This window comes from Cricetulus griseus, chromosome 8, assembly GCF_003668045.3.
Source record: "Cricetulus griseus strain 17A/GY chromosome 8, alternate assembly CriGri-PICRH-1.0, whole genome shotgun sequence".
NCBI classification, from domain to species: domain Eukaryota; kingdom Metazoa; phylum Chordata; class Mammalia; order Rodentia; family Cricetidae; genus Cricetulus; species Cricetulus griseus.
In genome coordinates this window covers 89,788,505-89,807,036 of record NC_048601.1, presented here as the reverse complement: position 1 = coordinate 89,807,036, position 18,532 = coordinate 89,788,505, and the positions used below count along the sequence as shown (strand labels likewise).

The window sequence follows — 18,532 nt, the reverse complement described above, 5'->3', positions numbered from 1 at the left end:
AAGCCATCTCATTTCCTTCTTTATTTTTAAAAGGTTTTTATTTTTTTCATGGCAGGGTTTCTCTGTGTAGTCCTGGCTGTCCTGGAATTCACGTTGTAGACCAGGCTGGCCCAGAACTCACAGAGATCCACCTGTCTCTGCTTCCCACGTGCTGGGATTAAAGGCTGTACCACCACCGTCTGGCTAAAGATTCTTTGTGTTTCTGTGTGAGTGTATGTCTCATGTGTGGCAGTGCCTGTGGAGGCCAGAAGACAGTATCCCCTGCCCTTGAAGCTGTAGTCACAGTGTAGTTAGCCACTGGGTGTGAGTGTGGGGAATTCAGATCCTGGAAGGGAAAAATTAGGGTTTTCTTTTGCTTTGAAGTTTCCAGCTAGTTCCAGTTGCTTTCACTTTCACAGCCTACTGTCAGAGGCAAAGCCCATGTGCTGTATTTGCCTCTGCTGAAAGCATTTTAAGAAGAAAGATCGGAAGGGAGGTATCAGATTGAAATAGCAGGGAAAACAGCCAAATATTAAGACTCCATATATGATGGAAAGAGTTAACCAGAACGGATCAGAAGAGCACTTCAAAGAAAATGTTCATTGGGTTGGTGAAGAGTAGCTCTGTGTAAGAGCAGAAAGAACTCTGGTTTAGATGGGATATCTGTATTCAGGAGCCTAGCCTAAAGCCAAGCATGGTGGTTCATGCTTGTAACCTCCGCAGCTGGGAGGCAGAGGCAGGAGGATCAGTACAAGTTTGCGACCAGCCTGGGCTACATATCAAGTTCCAGGCCTGCTAGGGCTGATTGCGTAGGTCTGCACGTGTGAGTTCCTGAGGAGGCCAGAGGTCAGACTCTAGGAGCTGGAGTTACAGCAGGCCACTGTTGTGAGCCAGCAGTGTGGATGCTGGGAATAAATGGGGCCTCTGTAAGGGCAATGTGTGCTCTTAACCACTGAGCAATCGCTCCAACCCCTTTTTGTAGTTGTCCCGACCTGGGATGGCAACCTAGGGCAAGATATCCAGGGAAGGGAATGGGGACAAGAGATGCACGAGAGAATGGCCACAAGACAGGATTCTGATCAAGTGGCAAATTTTATTTTTCCCAGGCTAGCTTATATAGTCAGTAGAGTGGGGTAAAGGGGAGGGGGTAAAGAGGCCAAGAGCCAGGAGTTAGTTCAAGCAGGATGTCAGAAAACTATAGAAGGAGGATGTTGGCAGGGCAAAAAGTTCATGGGTGGTGGGGAGAGGGAGGGTTACCTAGGTGAGTGCTGGGACTCAGGAGGGTTGCTTAGGTAAGTGGGCCTGTGGTTGGAACAAAGGATTGACGTCTGGGCCATGTTCCTTCTGGGTGCTCATGCTTCTAGATGCCATTTATAATCCAAAGACAGTTCTACAACTGTGTGGCTTGCCAAGGTTGGCCTAAAGGTTCATGCCAAGCTGTATGGCTCCCAACACCTTTTGATAACTTTCTTCCTATCTATCTATCTATCTATCTATCTATCTATCTATCTATCTATCTATCTATCTTTTCAGTTCTTTCTTTTCTTTCTTTTGAGACAGGGTTTCTCTGTGTAGCCTCTGTGCTGGCACTCGCTCTAGACCAGGCAGGCCTTGAACTCACACTGCCTCTGCCTCCCGAGTGCTGGGATTAGAGGTGGTTGTCCCCACCACCAGGCCCCTTTTGATAACTTTTTAAAAACATAAGGTACTTGATAGTATTTTAACTTCATGATAGCTAGTAGGGATAACCAATCAAGAGTTTTTTTTTTTTTTTTTTTTTCTGTTAGGAAATCAGCTATAAAAGGATGTTTTCTCTTGTATGTGTGGACTTGAAGCTGTCAAGTTTGAGATTTTGGTATTTATATCAATATGTTTAGCATTGTACCTTGGTAAACAAAGTGACCCTCTTCCTTGATCAGGAGATACCTGGGACTCCCAGCTAGGTTAAGTAAATTGACCTAGAGTCACATGTCTTCAGAACTCAAAGTAACCCAGGATTGTCCAGAATCCCAGTGTTACTGCTGGGAAGCATGATTCAGTGGTGCAATTTCATCATCTTTTAAACAATAGTATGTATGAAGTGACCAGAGGAGAAGCAAAGCCTTACAGCATGTGGTTTCATGTTTTTTAAAGCCTAATAGCAGCCATTAGCAGCAGTAAGTGTCTGGGTGTCTTTATAGCAAGACTTTAGTCTGAGGTGTTCTCCTTACATTCCTTTGCTTATTGCTAACTATAGCAATAAGCTATAGAAGCAGGTTCTCCTGTCAGCTCTCATTTTATATGTAAAGCTACCAGGAAAGTAGAGGTGAAGCAGGTGAGCCAAGACCACTTAGCAGGAGTCTGTGTGACTGACGAGGAGGCAGTGGTTGAGCCGAAGTCAGACTTTGCAGTTCACAGTCACAAGTGCTGTTGGGCCCACCATAGTGAGGGTGTATACTCTGAGATCTGGCTTTCCAGTACCAACGTGAGGGTGAACACTGGGCACCCTATGCTTTGTTAGTGTGGTGGTGCCCTAACCCTTGGGTGACTTCTGGGCATTGTTTTTCCACTACCATTTTGTGAGTGTAATGTGACAGGGAATGCAGTGTGTGCTATCAAGGTTGAGGTTAGAGGTCCCAGATAAACAAGTGTGGAGAGGAGCTGTGCTGTTTATCGGGAGGCAGATTGTAATTCAGGGTTTACCAGATAAGGCTAAAAATATTGCAATCAGATCTTCCTAGAAAGGTTATACAAAGGAAATGTATCTTGGAATTAAAAAAATTACATTATATAGGCAGGGTACCTTTAATCCCAGCAAATGGGAGGCAGAGGCAGGCGGATCTCTGTGAGTTTGAGGTCAGCATGGTCTACAAACCAAGTTCCAGGACAGCCAGGGCTACACAGAGAGGCCCTGCCTCTAACAACAACAACAACAACAACAACAACAACAAAATTGCATTTTATTTATTTGTGTGTGTGTGTGGGGGGGCAGTATGCACACCACAGTTGGTTCTCTTCTGCAGATTGAACCAAGGTCAGCAGGGTTGGTGACAAGTTCCCTTACCTTCGGAGCCATCTTGTTGGCTGATACTGGGTATACACCCCTCACCCCGAGCCAGCATCTTTTGTTTTGTTTTGTTTTTTGAAACAGGGGTTCTCTGTGGCTTTGGAGGCTGTCCTGAAACTCACTCTGTAGACCAGGCTGGTCTCGAACTCACAGAGATCCGCCCGCCTCTGCCTCCCCAGTGCTGGGATTAAAGGTGTGCACCACCACTGCCTGGCTCGACGTTGCATTTATTCTTGGTCAAGAATAGGAGAAGTGGCTAAAACCTCACACATCAGCCTCACCACCTTTGGTGGGCCATGAGGGGAGGAATTGGTTAACAAGGGGAAGGAATATCATTGCTTTTCTGGGGATGGGTGGAGATTTTCTGGAACTTTGGGCTCCTCATCCTCCTTTTGTTCATTTTATGGCTATTTGCAGCTGTTGTCATGGCAGTTGCTAGCTGTCATAGCACTGTGTGTCATTTAGCATGTACAATGAAGAGAGAGGTGGTCACTCTGCCAGCCATGTTAGACCCAACAAATATTGCCAGCCTATGTGACAAGGACTTCTGGCCCACAGGCAGCCCATCTTCAAAGATAAATAAAACTAGAGCAAGATTACTCGTGTGTGTGTGTGTGTGTGTGTGTGTGTGTGTGTGTGTGTGTGTGTGTGTGCACTTACGGCAGAATTACACTTCACAGTGGTGGGTGCACTGCGCTTTCCGCTCCCTGCATCGGGGATGTCGCCCTGGCTCAGCATTTGCACAGTTGAACTCCAGGGATCTCCGCAGATGTGTTTGTTGTTCTTTACATCGTCATTTCCTCACTAGGGAGCATTTCAGTCATTTCAGCGTCGTAGGTTATAAACATGAATGGATGGGATGGAGCCCAATGGCAGAGCACATGCCTAGCATGTACCAGGCCCTGGGTTAAAACTCACTGCCTCTAAAAACCAAACCAAACCAAACCAAAAAACCCAAAAGCGAACAAAACAAACCAAAAAAACAGAACTCAAACAAAAAACAGGGCTGCAGTGAGCCACCCCGGGGAGCAGCTTTGTGACCCGGACTGGGCTGACTTCTGAAGGACTGTCTCCTAGACAGTTGGTTTTAGTCAGGGTTGTTGAGCTCTGGACTGGAGTCAATGATCCTACCCTTCCCCTACGGCATCTTCTGCTATAGCACAGAGATCTGACCCTGTGTCCAGGCAAAGGTGTTCCTTGAGGATGGTGACTCACCCATCCTTTACCTCTTCAGATAAGGTGAGGGTGACTGTGATGACTATTCTTGGTTGTCAACTTGACTACATCTGGGATTAACTAAAGCCCAAGAGGCTGAGCTCACCTGTGAAAGAATTTTTTTTTTTTTTAAATTAAATCATTTGAGGTGAGGAGATACATTTTTAATCTGGATTTTTAGAAGTGGGAAGGTCCCTCTTTAATCTAGATTATATCTGTTGGCAAGCTATATAAATGATAAGTGAAGCGCTCTCTCTCTCTCTCTCTCTCTCTCTCTCCCTCTCTCTTTCTCTCTCTCCTTGCTCTCACTGACAAGCCCATTCCTTCACCAACATTAGAGCCTACTTCTTAGGATTCTGTCTTAGCTTGAAGACTAGCTCAGGCATGCAGCCTGGAGGATTGAACAACTTAGATTTTTGAATTTTCCATTGGTAGACAGCCATTGATGGACTAGCTGCACCACAGCCTGTAAGCCAATTTAACAACTCTCTCTGTATAATAATTCTATATCCTAGCAGTTCTGTTCCTCTAGAGAACCCTGACTAATACAGTGACACAGCTTGTTAACCCAGAACCTCACCTTAGCTGCAGTGGTTCTAGAAACCTCTGTTAGCTCATTCCCTTCCTAGAATAAAGCTTTGGTTTTCCTCCAAACCTGTTTGCCCAGGCATTTTGATAGCCATGCACTTTGAATTGTTCATGAGATTAGCAGATCAGCTTCCTAGAAAAAGACTCACAGGCTGGATTTCCTCTTTCGATTCTGTGTTCCCTCCTCCCTCCCTCCCTCCTCCTCCCTCCCTCCTCCCCTCTCCTCCCTCCCTCCCTCCCTCCTTCCCTCCCAGACCTCAGATTAGGCACAAACCACATCCAAACATTTGTTTTCCCAGAGAGATCCGTTATTAAGCAGGAAAGAAAAGTTAAAGTGACTGCTTTCTTTCTTTTTTCCTTTTTCTTTTGGTTTTTCGAGACAGGGTTTCTCTGTGTAGCTTTGGAGGCTGTCCTGGAACCCACTCTAGAGACCAGGCTGGCCTCAAACTCACAGAGATCCGCCTGCCTCTGCCTCCCGAGTGCTGGGATTAAAGGCATGTGCCACCACCGCCCAGCAAGTGGCTGCTTTCTGACTCAGGCAAATGACCTTGCAGGTATCATTCTTAAGAGGAGAAAAGGAGAGGTCTGTGTTAGGATGGGCTAGGATGTGTGGTAAAGGAGATAGGGGATGAGGGAAAAAAGGAAGGGGACAAGGGATGGGGGCAGGGATATTTGTCCCAGAGGGACAAAGGACTGCCTCTGGCTAGAGAGGATACAGGCATGACCCACAGACAAATGGCAGTCTGTAAAAGTAAAAGTGGAAACCCTGTGTTAGGATGACGTGTTTGATTGGGCATGTTAATTAGTTGAGCCAAAGGGGGCATTTGATTCCTGGATTTCAATACTTTGACAGCTGGTCCTTGGTAGTTGATCTCAGGAGGAGGAAATGGTCAAATAAGGGAATAGGCCTGGGTGGCTAGCTTTAGGAATATAATCTGACAGTTTTTATAGCAAGGCAGAGAGTATGGGGGAGAAAGGCAAGGCTTGCCAGAGCCACATGCTCACCATGCTTGAGCTGGCCAGAGTCCCTTCAGTGACCCAAACCTATAATCCATCACTTGAGAGCTGAGGCAGGAGGAGCAGATGTCTTGGGCTACATAGGAATTTGAGCTTAAGCTATAGACATGGTGTCTCAAAGCAAAGACAAGTTGTTTTCTGCCTCTCTTTCTTTGTTTTGGTACTTTGAAAAGCAGTGGAGACACTGGTCCCAGAAGATGAGAAGCACCTCCTCCCTGCCTCAGTGGTACAGTGCTCCCATTTTGTGGTGATGCTCCCATTTTGTGGTGGTGCTCCCGTGACTGGTAAGATTAGGTCACAGCATGTTCAAGATGCTCGGGGTCATTTAGATGACCTCACAGGCCTGTAACCTTGCTCTTTTCCCAAAGTACTACTAAAGGCTACCTTCTGTTTCTCTCTTTTGACTAATACTCCTTACAAAATATGTCGAATACAGGTTTATATCTGACTTCTCCATAGCTTGCTAGTAGAGAGGCATCTAGAGGACACATATAGGTTACATGTGAAACAAAGTCCGTGTGTGTGTGTGTGTGTGTGTGTGTGTGTGTGTGTGTGTAACTAAATAGGATTGGGGCACCTAAGATGGTTTAGGGAGTTAAGGCACTTACTGTCAAGTGGAACTACCTGCATTAAATCTCTAGGTACCACTCGGTGGAAGGGAAGAACCAGCTTCTGGAACTTGTCCTCTGATGTCCACACATGCACTGTGGTGCACATGTATGCTACACACACACACACACACACACACACACACACACACACACACACACACACACACAATAAGTATAAAATATATTAGAGAATAGTTGCATTGTTAGAAATGTGGTTAGTCTTTTAGAACTGAAACTATTTAAAGTAAGTGCCATGGGGTGAGGAATGGATGTCTATCCCAGTCTATGGAGGAGGGTGTAGACTCAGTTGATGGTAAAAAGTGGTTGGTGGCTTAGAAGGCAGGAGTGGCTGTGGCAGGCATTGAGGGATTTCTGGGGTTGGATGACCCATAGGATTGGGGAAGGAAGGATTTACATCATTTCTGGGGATCTTGCTTGCATCACTGTAACCCTTTACAGAGTTGGAATTTTAGGTCTTGTAAGAAGACCCTGTATTTTCTTCTGGTGTGGATTCTATTGGCGGTGTTTCATAAATTAGGAAAATAGCCCTTAGTGTGATCCCAACCCTTCCTAGCAGTTCAGGGGACACTGCACACCAGGTAGGTGTGTGGAAGATTGTAAGAGCTATTCAGAGGGCACACTGGATTTACCTGATTCCTTCAACTTCTGTGTCTTGACTGATAACAGAGTGCCCTGACAATTCTAACCAGCCAACTGTAGGATTGAATGGAAGGTTTTGAACATTCTAAAAACTGATAAGGGTATCTAGGTTGTTGTCTAAAACACTGAAAAAAAAATGGCTACCCGAACCCAAATTCCATATATCCTCATATAAAGGCCACACTGTGACCTCTGGCCACAGTCATACCTCAAGAGAACGTCTCTCGGACCAGCAAAGGGACACCGCGTCCATTCTGTAATACATTTTCCTGGAAATGCTGTGCACTGAACCTTGCTCGGAACCCCAACAGATCTCATCTAGGGAGGTCCCCCACACACTTGAGGGGCTTCTTCTGTAGCCACATTTAGGACAACTATAGCTGTGGGTTTGATAGGACAAAACCGAGTGTTACCAGGGGAGGGGGAAATCAGAGCCAGGCTGACACAAAGGCGAGAGGGGTGGGGATGGGGGTGCTGGGCTTCTGTGAGCGCTCTGGAGACAGCGGGAGGTTCGGAAAAGAAGTGTAGGGGAAAGATGGGGCTGGGTCTAGGTCGAGAGAAGAGGACCCCAGGGGTGGCTGGTTCCAGTGAGGCCAGACCTGTGGCTTTGGGAGTTGGGGTGTGGGTGTGGGTGGGGCAAGGGTGTTGTGGATACTAGGACCGTGCATGCAGTGGGTAACACTCATAGATTTCAAATAGCATTTTTAGAAACAGCTTTATTGAGATAGGTTTCAGAAAGTTCATCCATTCAAAGTATATAATTCAATGGTCTTCAGTTTATTCACAGTTATGGGTAGCTGTTGACATAGTCAATTTTGGAATAGTTTCATTACCTAAAAAAAAAAAATCCATCTCTGTGCCTTTCAGTGGCCACTTCCTGTTCCTTTAGGGGTTCCTTCCTCTCTGCCAGCCCTAAGCACCCGCTGCACATTACACCTCATCTCTGTAGATAGCTCCATCTGGAAGGAAATTTAGAATAGTCATCATTCCACTACCCAGAAGTGACCATCACCTATTTGGTCACGTAAGACCCAGTTTTAAGTAAATAAAGAAACAAACATATACCTTGAAAAAGTCACTTATGGTGCTGCCTGGTTGGTCTAAACATTCTATATTTTATATTCTCATATTCTCTTCCTACTTTTTTTTGTAATAGTGAAATAGTGATTGTGCTGTTAGGCAAATGCTACACCACTGGGCTACCTCTTCATTGCCTGTGTGTGTGTGTGTGAGTGTGTGTGTGTGTGTGTGTGAGTGTGTGTGTGAGTGTGTGTGTGTGTGAGTGTGTGTGTGTGTGTGTGTGTGTGTGTGTGTGTGTGTGTGTGTGTGTTGATCATGGGATTACTTGGAGGAATGGGGTCTCTTCTACCATGTGGGTTCAGGCAATTGAATTTAGGTTGTCATGCTCCACAGTGAGCACCTTTACCTGTTAACTCATCTTTCTCATCCCTGTATTTATTTTTGATTTTAAAAGATTTATCTATTTTATTTTGTGTGTATGAATGCTTTGCCTGCGTGCATGTATGTGCACGATGTACATGTCTTGTGCACACAGGCCAGAAGACAGCATTGGATCCACTGGAACAGGACTTATTGTAGATAATTGTGAGCCACCAGGTGGGTGCTGGGAATAGAACCGTTACTGAGCCATTTCTCCACTCCAATTCATTTGTTTTGAGCAGGATCTCACTGTGTGTCCTTCGTTGATCTGGAACTTGCTATGTAGACTAGACTGACTTCGAACTCAAAGGTCTTCCTGCTTCTGCCTTCTTGGTGCTGGCATTAAAGGTGTGTGCCACCATGCCTGGCTGTTTATTTATTTATTTATTTATTTATTTATTTATTTATTTATTTTTTGAGATAGGTTTTGAGATAGGTTCTCACCTTGTAACACAGGCTGGCCTTGAACTTGCATCATTCTTCCTGCCATGGCTTTCCCAGTGCTAGAATGTGCCATTTAAGGCAAACCACACTGGGGATGTCTGTTGGTATGTATGTACTGTGCACAAATTGTATTGAGCTGTTTAGGTTGAATTTTCTGAGTTAAGGAATGTAAACAATTTATTGACACTTTTGAAATATAAGGTTGAATTGTCATTTTAGAATTTTTTTTGTTTTTTTCTAGACAGGGTTTCTCTGTGGCTTTGGAGGCTGTCTTGTAACTAGCTCTTGTAGACCAGACCAGGCTGGTCTTGAACTCACAGAGATCCACCTGCCTCTGCCTCCCGAGTGCTAGGACTAAAGGCATGAACCACCACCACCCTGCTTAGAATTTTTTTTTTTAAGACATGGTCTCATTCAGTAGCTCAGAGTGTCCTTGAACTCATGAATGAACCTCTGTTCTCAGACTTCTAAGTGTTTGGATAATAGGTGTTCATCACCACACCCAGTTTCGGCTTCATTGTTTTTCATGGCATTGATGTAGCTCATATTCCTGCTGATAGTATTTAATTTCCATTTCTAATGATTCTTGACAGTAGTGGATATTATCATCAAATCTTTACTTTTATTCTCTTAAAATTGTATGAATTTTTGCCTGCATGTATGTCTGTGCACCTGGTTCAAGCCTGGTGCTCGAAGAGACCAGAATAGGGTGTAAGAGCTCACAGAACCAGTGTTATAGATGGCTGTGAGCTGCTTTCTCTCTCTCTCTCTCTCTCTCTCTCTCTCTCTCTCTCTCTCTCTCTGTGTGTGTGTGTGTGTGTGTGTGTGTGTGTGTGTGTGTGTGTGTGTAAGAGCGTGCGTTGGGAATCCAAACCTGAGTCTTCTGGAAGAGCATTCAGTGATTCTCTTAACCGCTGATATCTCTCCAACCTCAAATCTTTAAAGGGACAGCTATGGTATCTGGTGTCTTCGAGTTTCTGTTAGTAGAAAAGATTAAGTATTTAAATGTACTTTAGAGTTTTTAAAAATTGTAAGTCTTGACTGTGGTAGGAAACGTGACCTGAAAACCACTCTCTTACCCATTTAGTGCACGGCTCAGTCATGTGTGGTGCACACATGTTGTGTGCCAGACCCTTCTAGCTCGTTTTGTGTCTGGCAGAACTGAAACTCTGTCCATTGAAGAAGAAGAGTATGCTGTTTCCTCCTTGCTCCCTAGCCCCTGCCTACTTCTTGAATTTGACTCGGTTAAAAGCCTCACAGGAGGGTGTGGGCAATAGCTCAACTGGTAAGGCCCTTGCTGTGCAAGCATGAGGACCTGAGTTTGGACTTCCCCCCTCCCCTCCCCCACCATGTAATAAGCCTGATGTACTGACATGTGTTTGTAACTCCACTGCAGGGTGGATGAAGACAGTAGGATCCTTGGAGTCTCCTGGCTATTCAGTCTAGCCAATTAATTGGTGAGCACTGGATTTAGGGAGGGGCCCTGTCTCTAAAAATGTGGTAGAAGAATTGAGAAAGATATTTGACATCAGTCTCTGGTCTCCGCTTGTGCACATGTGCACCTACTTGCACTTAGGTACTTGCACATATATTACACACAAAACCTCATATAAGTGGAATCATCAAGGATTTGTCTTTTTTTTATTTTGATTTTATTTATTTATTATGGATACAACATTCTGCTTCCATGTATATCTGCACACCAGAAGAGGGCACTAGATCTCATAACGGATGGTTGTAGGCCACTATGTGGTTGCTGGGAATTGAACTCAGGACCTCTGGAAGAGCAGTCGGTGCTCTTAACCTCTGAGCCATCTCTCCAGCCCCCAAGGATTTGTCTTTTGTACTAAGTTTTCATTTAGCCTGATGTGTGTAAGGTTCATCTATGTCAGTGGTTCTCAACCTTCCTAATGCTGTGACCTTTTAATACAGTTCCTCAAGTTGTGGTGACTGCCAACCATAAAATTATTTTTGTTGTTGCTTCATAACTGTGATTTTTGCTACCGGTATGAATTGTAATGTAAATATCTGTGTTTCCCCCAAAGGGGTCGTGATTCGCAGGTTGAGAGCCACTGATGTGTGTGGTGGCGTGTGATTCGCAGGTTGAGAGCCACTGATGTGCGTGGTGGCCTGTGATTCGCAGGTTGGGAGCCACTGATGTGCGTGGTGGCCTGTGATTCGCAGGTTGGGAGCCACTGATGTGCGTGGTGGCCTGTGATTCGCAGGTTGGGAGCCACTGATGTGCGTGGTGGCGTGTGATTCGCAGGTTGAGAGCCACTGATGTGCGTGGTGGCGTGTGATTCGCAGGTTGAGAGCCACTGATGTGTGTGGTGGCGTGTGATTCGCAGGTTGAGAGCCACTGATGTGTGTGGTGGCGTGTGATTCGCAGGTTGAGAGCCACTGATGTGCGTGGTGGCGTGTGATTCGCAGGTTGAGAGCCACTGATGTGCGTGGTGGCGTGTGATTCGCAGGTTGAGAGCCACTGATGTGCGTGGTGGCGTGTGATTCGCAGGTTGAGAGCCACTGATGTGCGTGGTGGCGTGTGATTCGCAGGTTGGGAGCCACTGATGTGCGTGGTGGCGTGTGATTCGCAGGTTGAGAGCCACTGATGTGCGTGGTGGCCTGTGATTCGCAGGTTGAGAGCCACTGATGTGTGTGGTGGCCTGTGATTCGCAGGTTGAGAGCCACTGATGTGCGTGGTGGCGTGTGATTCGCAGGTTGAGAGCCACTGATGTGCGTGGTGGCGTGTGATTCGCAGGTTGAGAGCCACTGATGTGTGTGGTGGCGTGTGCTAATTACTCCTTTAACGCTGTCCTGTGCACATCTCGCATCTTGTCTATTGTTTCACCCATGGACACTTGCTCTCTATCTTAGTCTTGTGAACAGTTCTACTCTGAACACGTGTATGAATATCCCTTTGATAACTTACTTTCAGTTTTTTTTTTTTTTTAAATACATACCCAGGGCTCGGAGAGATGGATTAGTAGTTACGAGCACTGGCTGTTCTTCCAGAGGACCCAGGTTCGATTCCCAGCACCCACATTATGGATCCCAACCATCTGTAACTCCAGCTCCAAAGGATCCGACACCCTTTTTGACCTCTGAGGGCAGTAAGCAGGCATGTGGCAATAGACATAAATGCAGACAAAACACCCATATGCATAAAATAAAAAAAATATATATATACATACATATATATGTATATATATATATTTTTTTTCAGAAGTGGAATTGCTATGTGTGGGAATTCTATTTTCAAAAATATTTATTATTATTATTATTATTTTAATTTTTCCAAGACAGGGTTTCTCTGTATAGCCTTTGCTGTATTGGAACTTGCCCTGTAGACCAGGCTGGCCTTGAACTCACAGAGATCCACCTGCCTCTGCCTCCTGAGGGCTGGGATTAAAGGTGCGCGCCACCATCACCTGGCTTTAGGATAATTATGATGATGGTGATGATGATGAAGAGCCAGGGAGTATGTTATTTAAAGGTTAGATGAGGGATGGGGACAGAGCTCAGTTAGTAGACCTGCCTAGCATGTGTAGGATCCTGAGTTCAGTTCCTTGTATCACACACACAAATATGACCAGATGATGAACTCTGACGAGCAGAGCAGAGAAGACTGGCTTTGTAGGCAGAGACTGGCAAGCTCAGTTGAAGGGCTGAAGGAAGAGACATGTTGCAAGAGACAGGAACAAGGAATAAGAATTGGATTGATCGCTTCCTTGTTGGGTTAAAACAGAATGGCCTTGCTCATTCTACCACCTGTGTAAAGAGCCTGTGACTCATTGGTATGAACTTCAAGGTTCACTGATTGTTTGGCACCTCATGGGAGACTGCATTCTGGTTTAATTGGTCTGTTGAACCTAATGTTCGACTCAGGCCATATCAAAGGCTTTCTGTAAATTTTATCTAAATACCTTTTTGGTTTTAGTTTTATGGGTTGATTGCTGAAAACCTTTGCTCACCTTTTTTTACAGAAATATTCTTTGGGAGACTTGCAAGAGCATTTCATGAATTGATCTGTTCAGCTTTTTCACATATGTTATAATTAGACTTGTCTATTTTAAATTCTTTTTTTTTTTTTTTTTTTTTCTCGAGACAGGGTTTCTCTGTGTAGCTTTGGAGCCTATCCTGGCACTCGCTCTGGAGACCAGGCTGGCCTCGAACTCACAGAGATCTGCCTGCCTCTGCCTCCCGAGTGCTGGGATTAAAGGCTGCGCCACCAACACCCAGCCTATTTTACATTCTTGTATATTTATTTTTATTTGTGTGTAGGTGTGTGTGCCTGGTTGTCTGTGTGTGTGTCAGTATCTGCAGAAGCCAGAAGCGTGATTCTGATCTCTGGAATTGTAGTTACAGGTGGCTGAGCTACTTGGAATGGGTGCTGGGAACTGAACCTGTGTATTCTACAAGACCAGCAAATACTTTCCAGCTCTATTGTACCCCCCCACCCCCCGACAAACCGCAGATTTAAATTCTCATGTGCTTATATCAATTACTGGTTTCCCAATTTTTCTATTGACTTTGTAATTTTGTAGGTTGTCGTACACTACTAACTTTGGTACCAGGACTGGTTGTCTGTGTGTTGCCGCATTGCTTAGGGACCCTCTATGCTGGAGGCATTTCCTAGCCCAGTGACCACAGTGTCAACTCCCCAGGATGACCAGCATTCCCCTGCTGGGCAGTGAACTGGTGGGTCCAGAGTAGACACAACCGGTTTTCCTTCCTGTGTTCTCCCTGGAGGAAATGCTTCTCAGGAACTGGGTGTTAGGTTAAGGAGGTTTCATCTTGAGAGAGAAGTGATAAGTTTCTGAGAACTGTAAACCAGCACAACTCTCAGATGTCTTGGAAACACTCACCTTTCTTCAGTTTCTTAGATACTCCTGAGACTGACCCAGGATGCTTAGCTAACCCCTCACATGGGTCCTGCCCCATAGGGACCTTCCTGCCCCATGTTCTTTTCCCCCTGGATACTAAGATTCATGTATGTAACTTTTTTTTTTTTAAATAAAATATCGGTGTTGGCCAGTTTTCTACCATTGCTAATAACCATATATGCAGGTGAGGTTTGTTTTGGTCCATGCTTTCAGAGGTGTCAGTCTGGGGTTGGTTAGCCTGTTTCTTTTAGGGCATGTGACAGTAAGTCATAGCTGGAAGTGTATGAGGAGGAGGGACTGGGGTCCCAGTGACTTAAGGGAAGAATCCCCCAATGACTATTCCCTTGAACTAATCCTGTCTTCCAAAGATCCACCACTTCCAGAGAGCACGTAGACTTGGAGCTGGGCCTTGAATACATGGGTCTTTGGCAGGTAGTTAAGGTCTAGACTATAGCAATGACCTTTCTGCAGGCAGAATTATGAGAAGTATGATTGATGCCTCCCCTAGGTACAAGTGTCTCATGGGAGTCTCTTCAGTATTAATAAGGCGATGTCATTGATGACTAAGGTGGTGCACTGGAGGAGGCAGTGTCAAGGCAAGATGGTAAGGTGTAGAGGGAAATACCAGAAAGGAGTATTTGTGTCCTTCTGTCCCCAGACTCAGGCGTCCAGCTCCTGGGACCCGGCCCCACATCCACAAGGGAGATTCAGTCAAGGATTATTGGATGGTTCTTATTCATGTTCTCCCTCCGTCCCTTCCTACCTCCCCCTTCCTCTACCTCTTCCTCCCTGCTCCCCTCCTCAGGGGACTACCTGTCTCTGCCTCCTCAGAGCTGGGATTGCAAATGCATGTCATCATATCTGGGTGCTAGGATCACACTGAGGACTTCATGCTTGTATAGTCCTTTACTGACTGAGCCATCTCCCTTACCTTTCTTAAAGCAGCCAATAAAAGAGAAAAAACAAAAACATGTTTCTTTAACAATAAACCCACTAGCTGGGCGTTGGTGGCACATGCCTTTAATCCCAGCACTCGGGAGGAAGAGGCAGGCAGATCTCTGTGAGTTCGAGGCCAGCCTGGTCTCCAGAGCGAGTGCCAGGATAGGCTCCAAAGCTACACAGAGAAACCCTGTCTCGAAAAACTAAAACAAACCAAACCAAAACAATAAAACCCACTAACTTCTCCCTGTGTCTTAGGCCCTTTCCACTCTAGAGTTAGGTACGAATCCACCCATACTTAATGCTTGGGTAAGGAAAGCTCACACTGGGGGAAGTCCTCACCTCTGACCCATTTATCTGTATTATATCACCATGGAGCCAGTGTTAGGTACTGGAGTTGGGAAACAGATGGGTTGGAATTGAAGCCGTACTTTCGCTCATTCCTTCACTTAATCGACCTTGGGAAATCCTCAGCTATGTACATTGAGCATGCTCAGGTCTCCCTCACAGTTCTGCTCTGTTATATATCATAAAATATATAAGATAGATAAAAGATTTGTTTGTTTGAGATTTAGTTTCTCATAGACAATGTACAGTCGATCTCCAGAATTCTTTTTTTTTATGTGTGAGCATTTTTTTTAAAAAAGACTTTATTTATTTGCTATGTATACAACATTCTGCTTCCATGTATATCTGCACACCAGAAGAGGGCACCAGATCTCATAACAGATGGTTGTGAGCCACATGTGGTTGCTGGGAATTTAACTCAGGGCCTCTGGAAGAACAGTCAGTGCTCTTAACCTCTGAGCCATCTCTCCAGCCCACCTCCAGAATTCTTTAACTTGTGAACTGAAACTGCCCTTGAACCATACCGATCCCCCACCTGCCACCTCCTGGAAACCACCATTTGTTTCTGTCTGTGATGACTGTAGGCATTTCCTGCATATTTGTGTTTTTGTGATGGTCCCTTTTTCCCTTGACATAGTGGCCTCCATGTTCATCTGTGGTGTATGTCCTTCCATTCTTGTCCCAGGGTTCCGTGCCCTGTCCTGTTCATGTCGTCCCCATACTGTAATTGTATAATTATCTCACAAGCCGAGCCTGCTTTGTGTTCTGAGTATGTCTAGGTCAGCACATGGCATACAGTGGGGACTTGGTCTGCTCTTGTTGAGCCAGTGCTTGGACTCCCCTCATGCCCAGTTTTACTTCACTCCACACAGGTCTCTTCTGTACACGTGTCCTATATTACCACACACTGGGTCCTTCAAACCACAGGAATGTATCCTTACACAATTCTGGACACTGGAAGTCAGGAGCTGAGCATGCTCCTCCCCCTAGAAGCTTAGGAAAGGATCCTCCTTGACCCCTCCCTGGGGGCCTCACTCAGTAGCTCAGGTTGGCCTCGAACTCATGGCCATCCTAGTGCTTCAGCTTCCTAAGTACTGGGACTACAGGCATGAGCCACCACATCTGGCCCTCTTCTTTGTCTTAGGAGGATCCTTGTCTCTGGGTATGGTGGTGGGCACTTTTAAACCCAGCACTTGGATAGTAGACATGGGAGGACCTGAGATACATAGTGAATTTGAAGCCTGCCTAGGATATATGAGACCCTGTCCCTCAACTCAAAAAGGAGTCTTGTCATTAGATTTAGGACCCACTTAAGTAAGCAAGAATGACTGTATCGGCATTTTTTTTTTTTTTTTGTATCTGCATTTTTTACTGTATTTCCAATAAAGCCATATCCACAGGTCCTGGCAGTTGGCGTAGGTCAATCTTTTTGGCAGCCACAATTCAACTCTACCCTCTGAGGATTCTGTGTCTCCTAACCAAACATCACATTTTAATCATTTGTTTTCACAGAGCTGGAGGGAGGGGAATGGGAAGTTGTGAATCAAAGTTTCAGTTCCCCAGGTTGAAGAGTGTGGGGGACTCAAGGGGACTCTATGGTGGAAGTTTGATGTCACTAGTATTGACGATACCTTGTTTTTCAGGTTGATCGTGTCCTGAGCTGAAGATGTTCCCTGAACAACAGAAAGAGGTGAGACACTACCTGTTCATTTATGGAAAGTCAGGGCTGAAAACCTGAAAATACATAACCCATGAATTTTGGCTCATCACAGATTGGTCCAAGTAGTAACTAGAAACTGGTGACATCTCAAAAGTGGCTGAAGGAAGACAGACATTGCCTGTTCCCACTATAGACCTAACCATGGCATTCCCTGTCTTGTCTGTGACTGGCTGTAGTGCACTCTGCCAGCCACTCATCTGTCGAAACACTGCCTCCCAAACCCAGAATTCTCCTGGGCTCTGCCTCTCACTCTTTGCCTGAGCATCTCTTCATCTGCTTGCTTGGTTTTCTGCTTTGCTAACTCATCCCTGGGTACTCCCAGCTTTGAGTAGGCACCCAGGAAAGTGTCTGCCATTAGTTTCAGACTGACCTGTTCTTTGTCTTTTACAACTCTGTTGTTTTGTTTTTGTTTGTTTCCCACACGACTCAAGCAAGACTATCTTTTCTTGACTGCATCCTGGACTTAATGCCTACAAAGACCAATTTCCTGGGCTTCCATCTGGGGCAGAGCTATTTCAGCTGTCCTTCTCTATTTATTTATTTACTTGTTTGTTTGTTTGTTTGAGCCCTGGCTCTCATAGAATTTGCTATGTAAACCAGGCTGACCTCAAACTCACAAAGATTCCCCCTGCCTCTGCCTTCTAAATACTGGAAGTAAAGGTGTGTACTACCATGCCTTGGTGTGTGTGTGTGTGTGTGTGTGTGTGTGTGTGTGTGTGTGCAGTTATGAGTGTACATGTGGATACAGAGGCCAGGGGTCAGTCTCAGGTGTTATCCTCATGTACCTTCTACCTAGTTTTATGAGACAAGGCTCTCACTTGGGCCTGGAACATGCCAATTAGGATAGACTGACTGGCTGATGAGCCACAAGGATTCCTTGTCTCTTCCCCCAGTGCTGAAATTACAGGTTTGTGTCACCATATCCTTGTGTCACCAAGCGCTAATCAAGGGATCAAACGCATGTCCTTCCTTATTCTTGCACAATAGACACTTTGCCAATTCAGCCATTTCCCCTAATTCAATTTGTTCAACTTTGTTCCTTTTATGTAGTCCAGGACCCAAGCTTAGGGAATGGTGATATCCATGTTTAGGGTGAGAATTCCTATCCCAATTAACCTAGTCAAGATAATCCCTCATAGGCATATCTGGTAAATCCAGATTCTGCAAAGTTAATCAATATTATCCACCACACCAACTATATCCCAGAACTTGGGAGGCAAAGGCAGGCAGAGCTCTGTGAGTTGGAGGCCAGCCTGATCTATAAAGTGAGTTTACTCCAAAGTTACATAGAAACCCTTTCTCGAAAACAAACAAACAGGGCTGGGCATTGGTGGTGCACGCCTTTAATCCCAGCACTTGGGAGGCAGAGGCAGGAAGATCTCTGTGAGTTCAAGGCCAGCCTGGTCTTCAGAGTGAATGCCAGGATAGGCTCCAAAGCTACACAGAGAAACACTGTCTCTAAAAACCAAAAAAAAAAGAAAGAAAGCAAACAAACAAACAAATAAATAAATGCATCAGTGATCTTGAAAATGTCCTCTCTGATAAGTGACCATATATAACAATATTATATCATTAATGAATTTGAAAAAGGCAATTCCTTCACTGGAAAAGGGAAAAGACATACTGCAAATGGATGGAGATA

The 18,532-nt window shown here is 45.3% G+C and overlaps 1 protein-coding gene across 3 annotated transcripts in view; it reads left to right on the top strand.

Annotated features, from left to right (window-relative positions):
- Snx10 (sorting nexin 10) overlaps positions 1–18,532 on the top strand; it is a 60,711-nt gene that overhangs the window by 17,414 nt on the left and 24,765 nt on the right. For all 3 annotated transcript variants that reach the window (XM_027429621.2, XM_027429622.2, XM_027429623.2), the window contains exon 2: positions 16,814–16,860. In XM_027429621.2, the coding sequence (XP_027285422.1) occupies positions 16,837–16,860 (24 nt within the window). In that variant the 5' untranslated portion in view covers positions 16,814–16,836. The remainder of the gene's footprint in view (positions 1–16,813; positions 16,861–18,532) is intronic.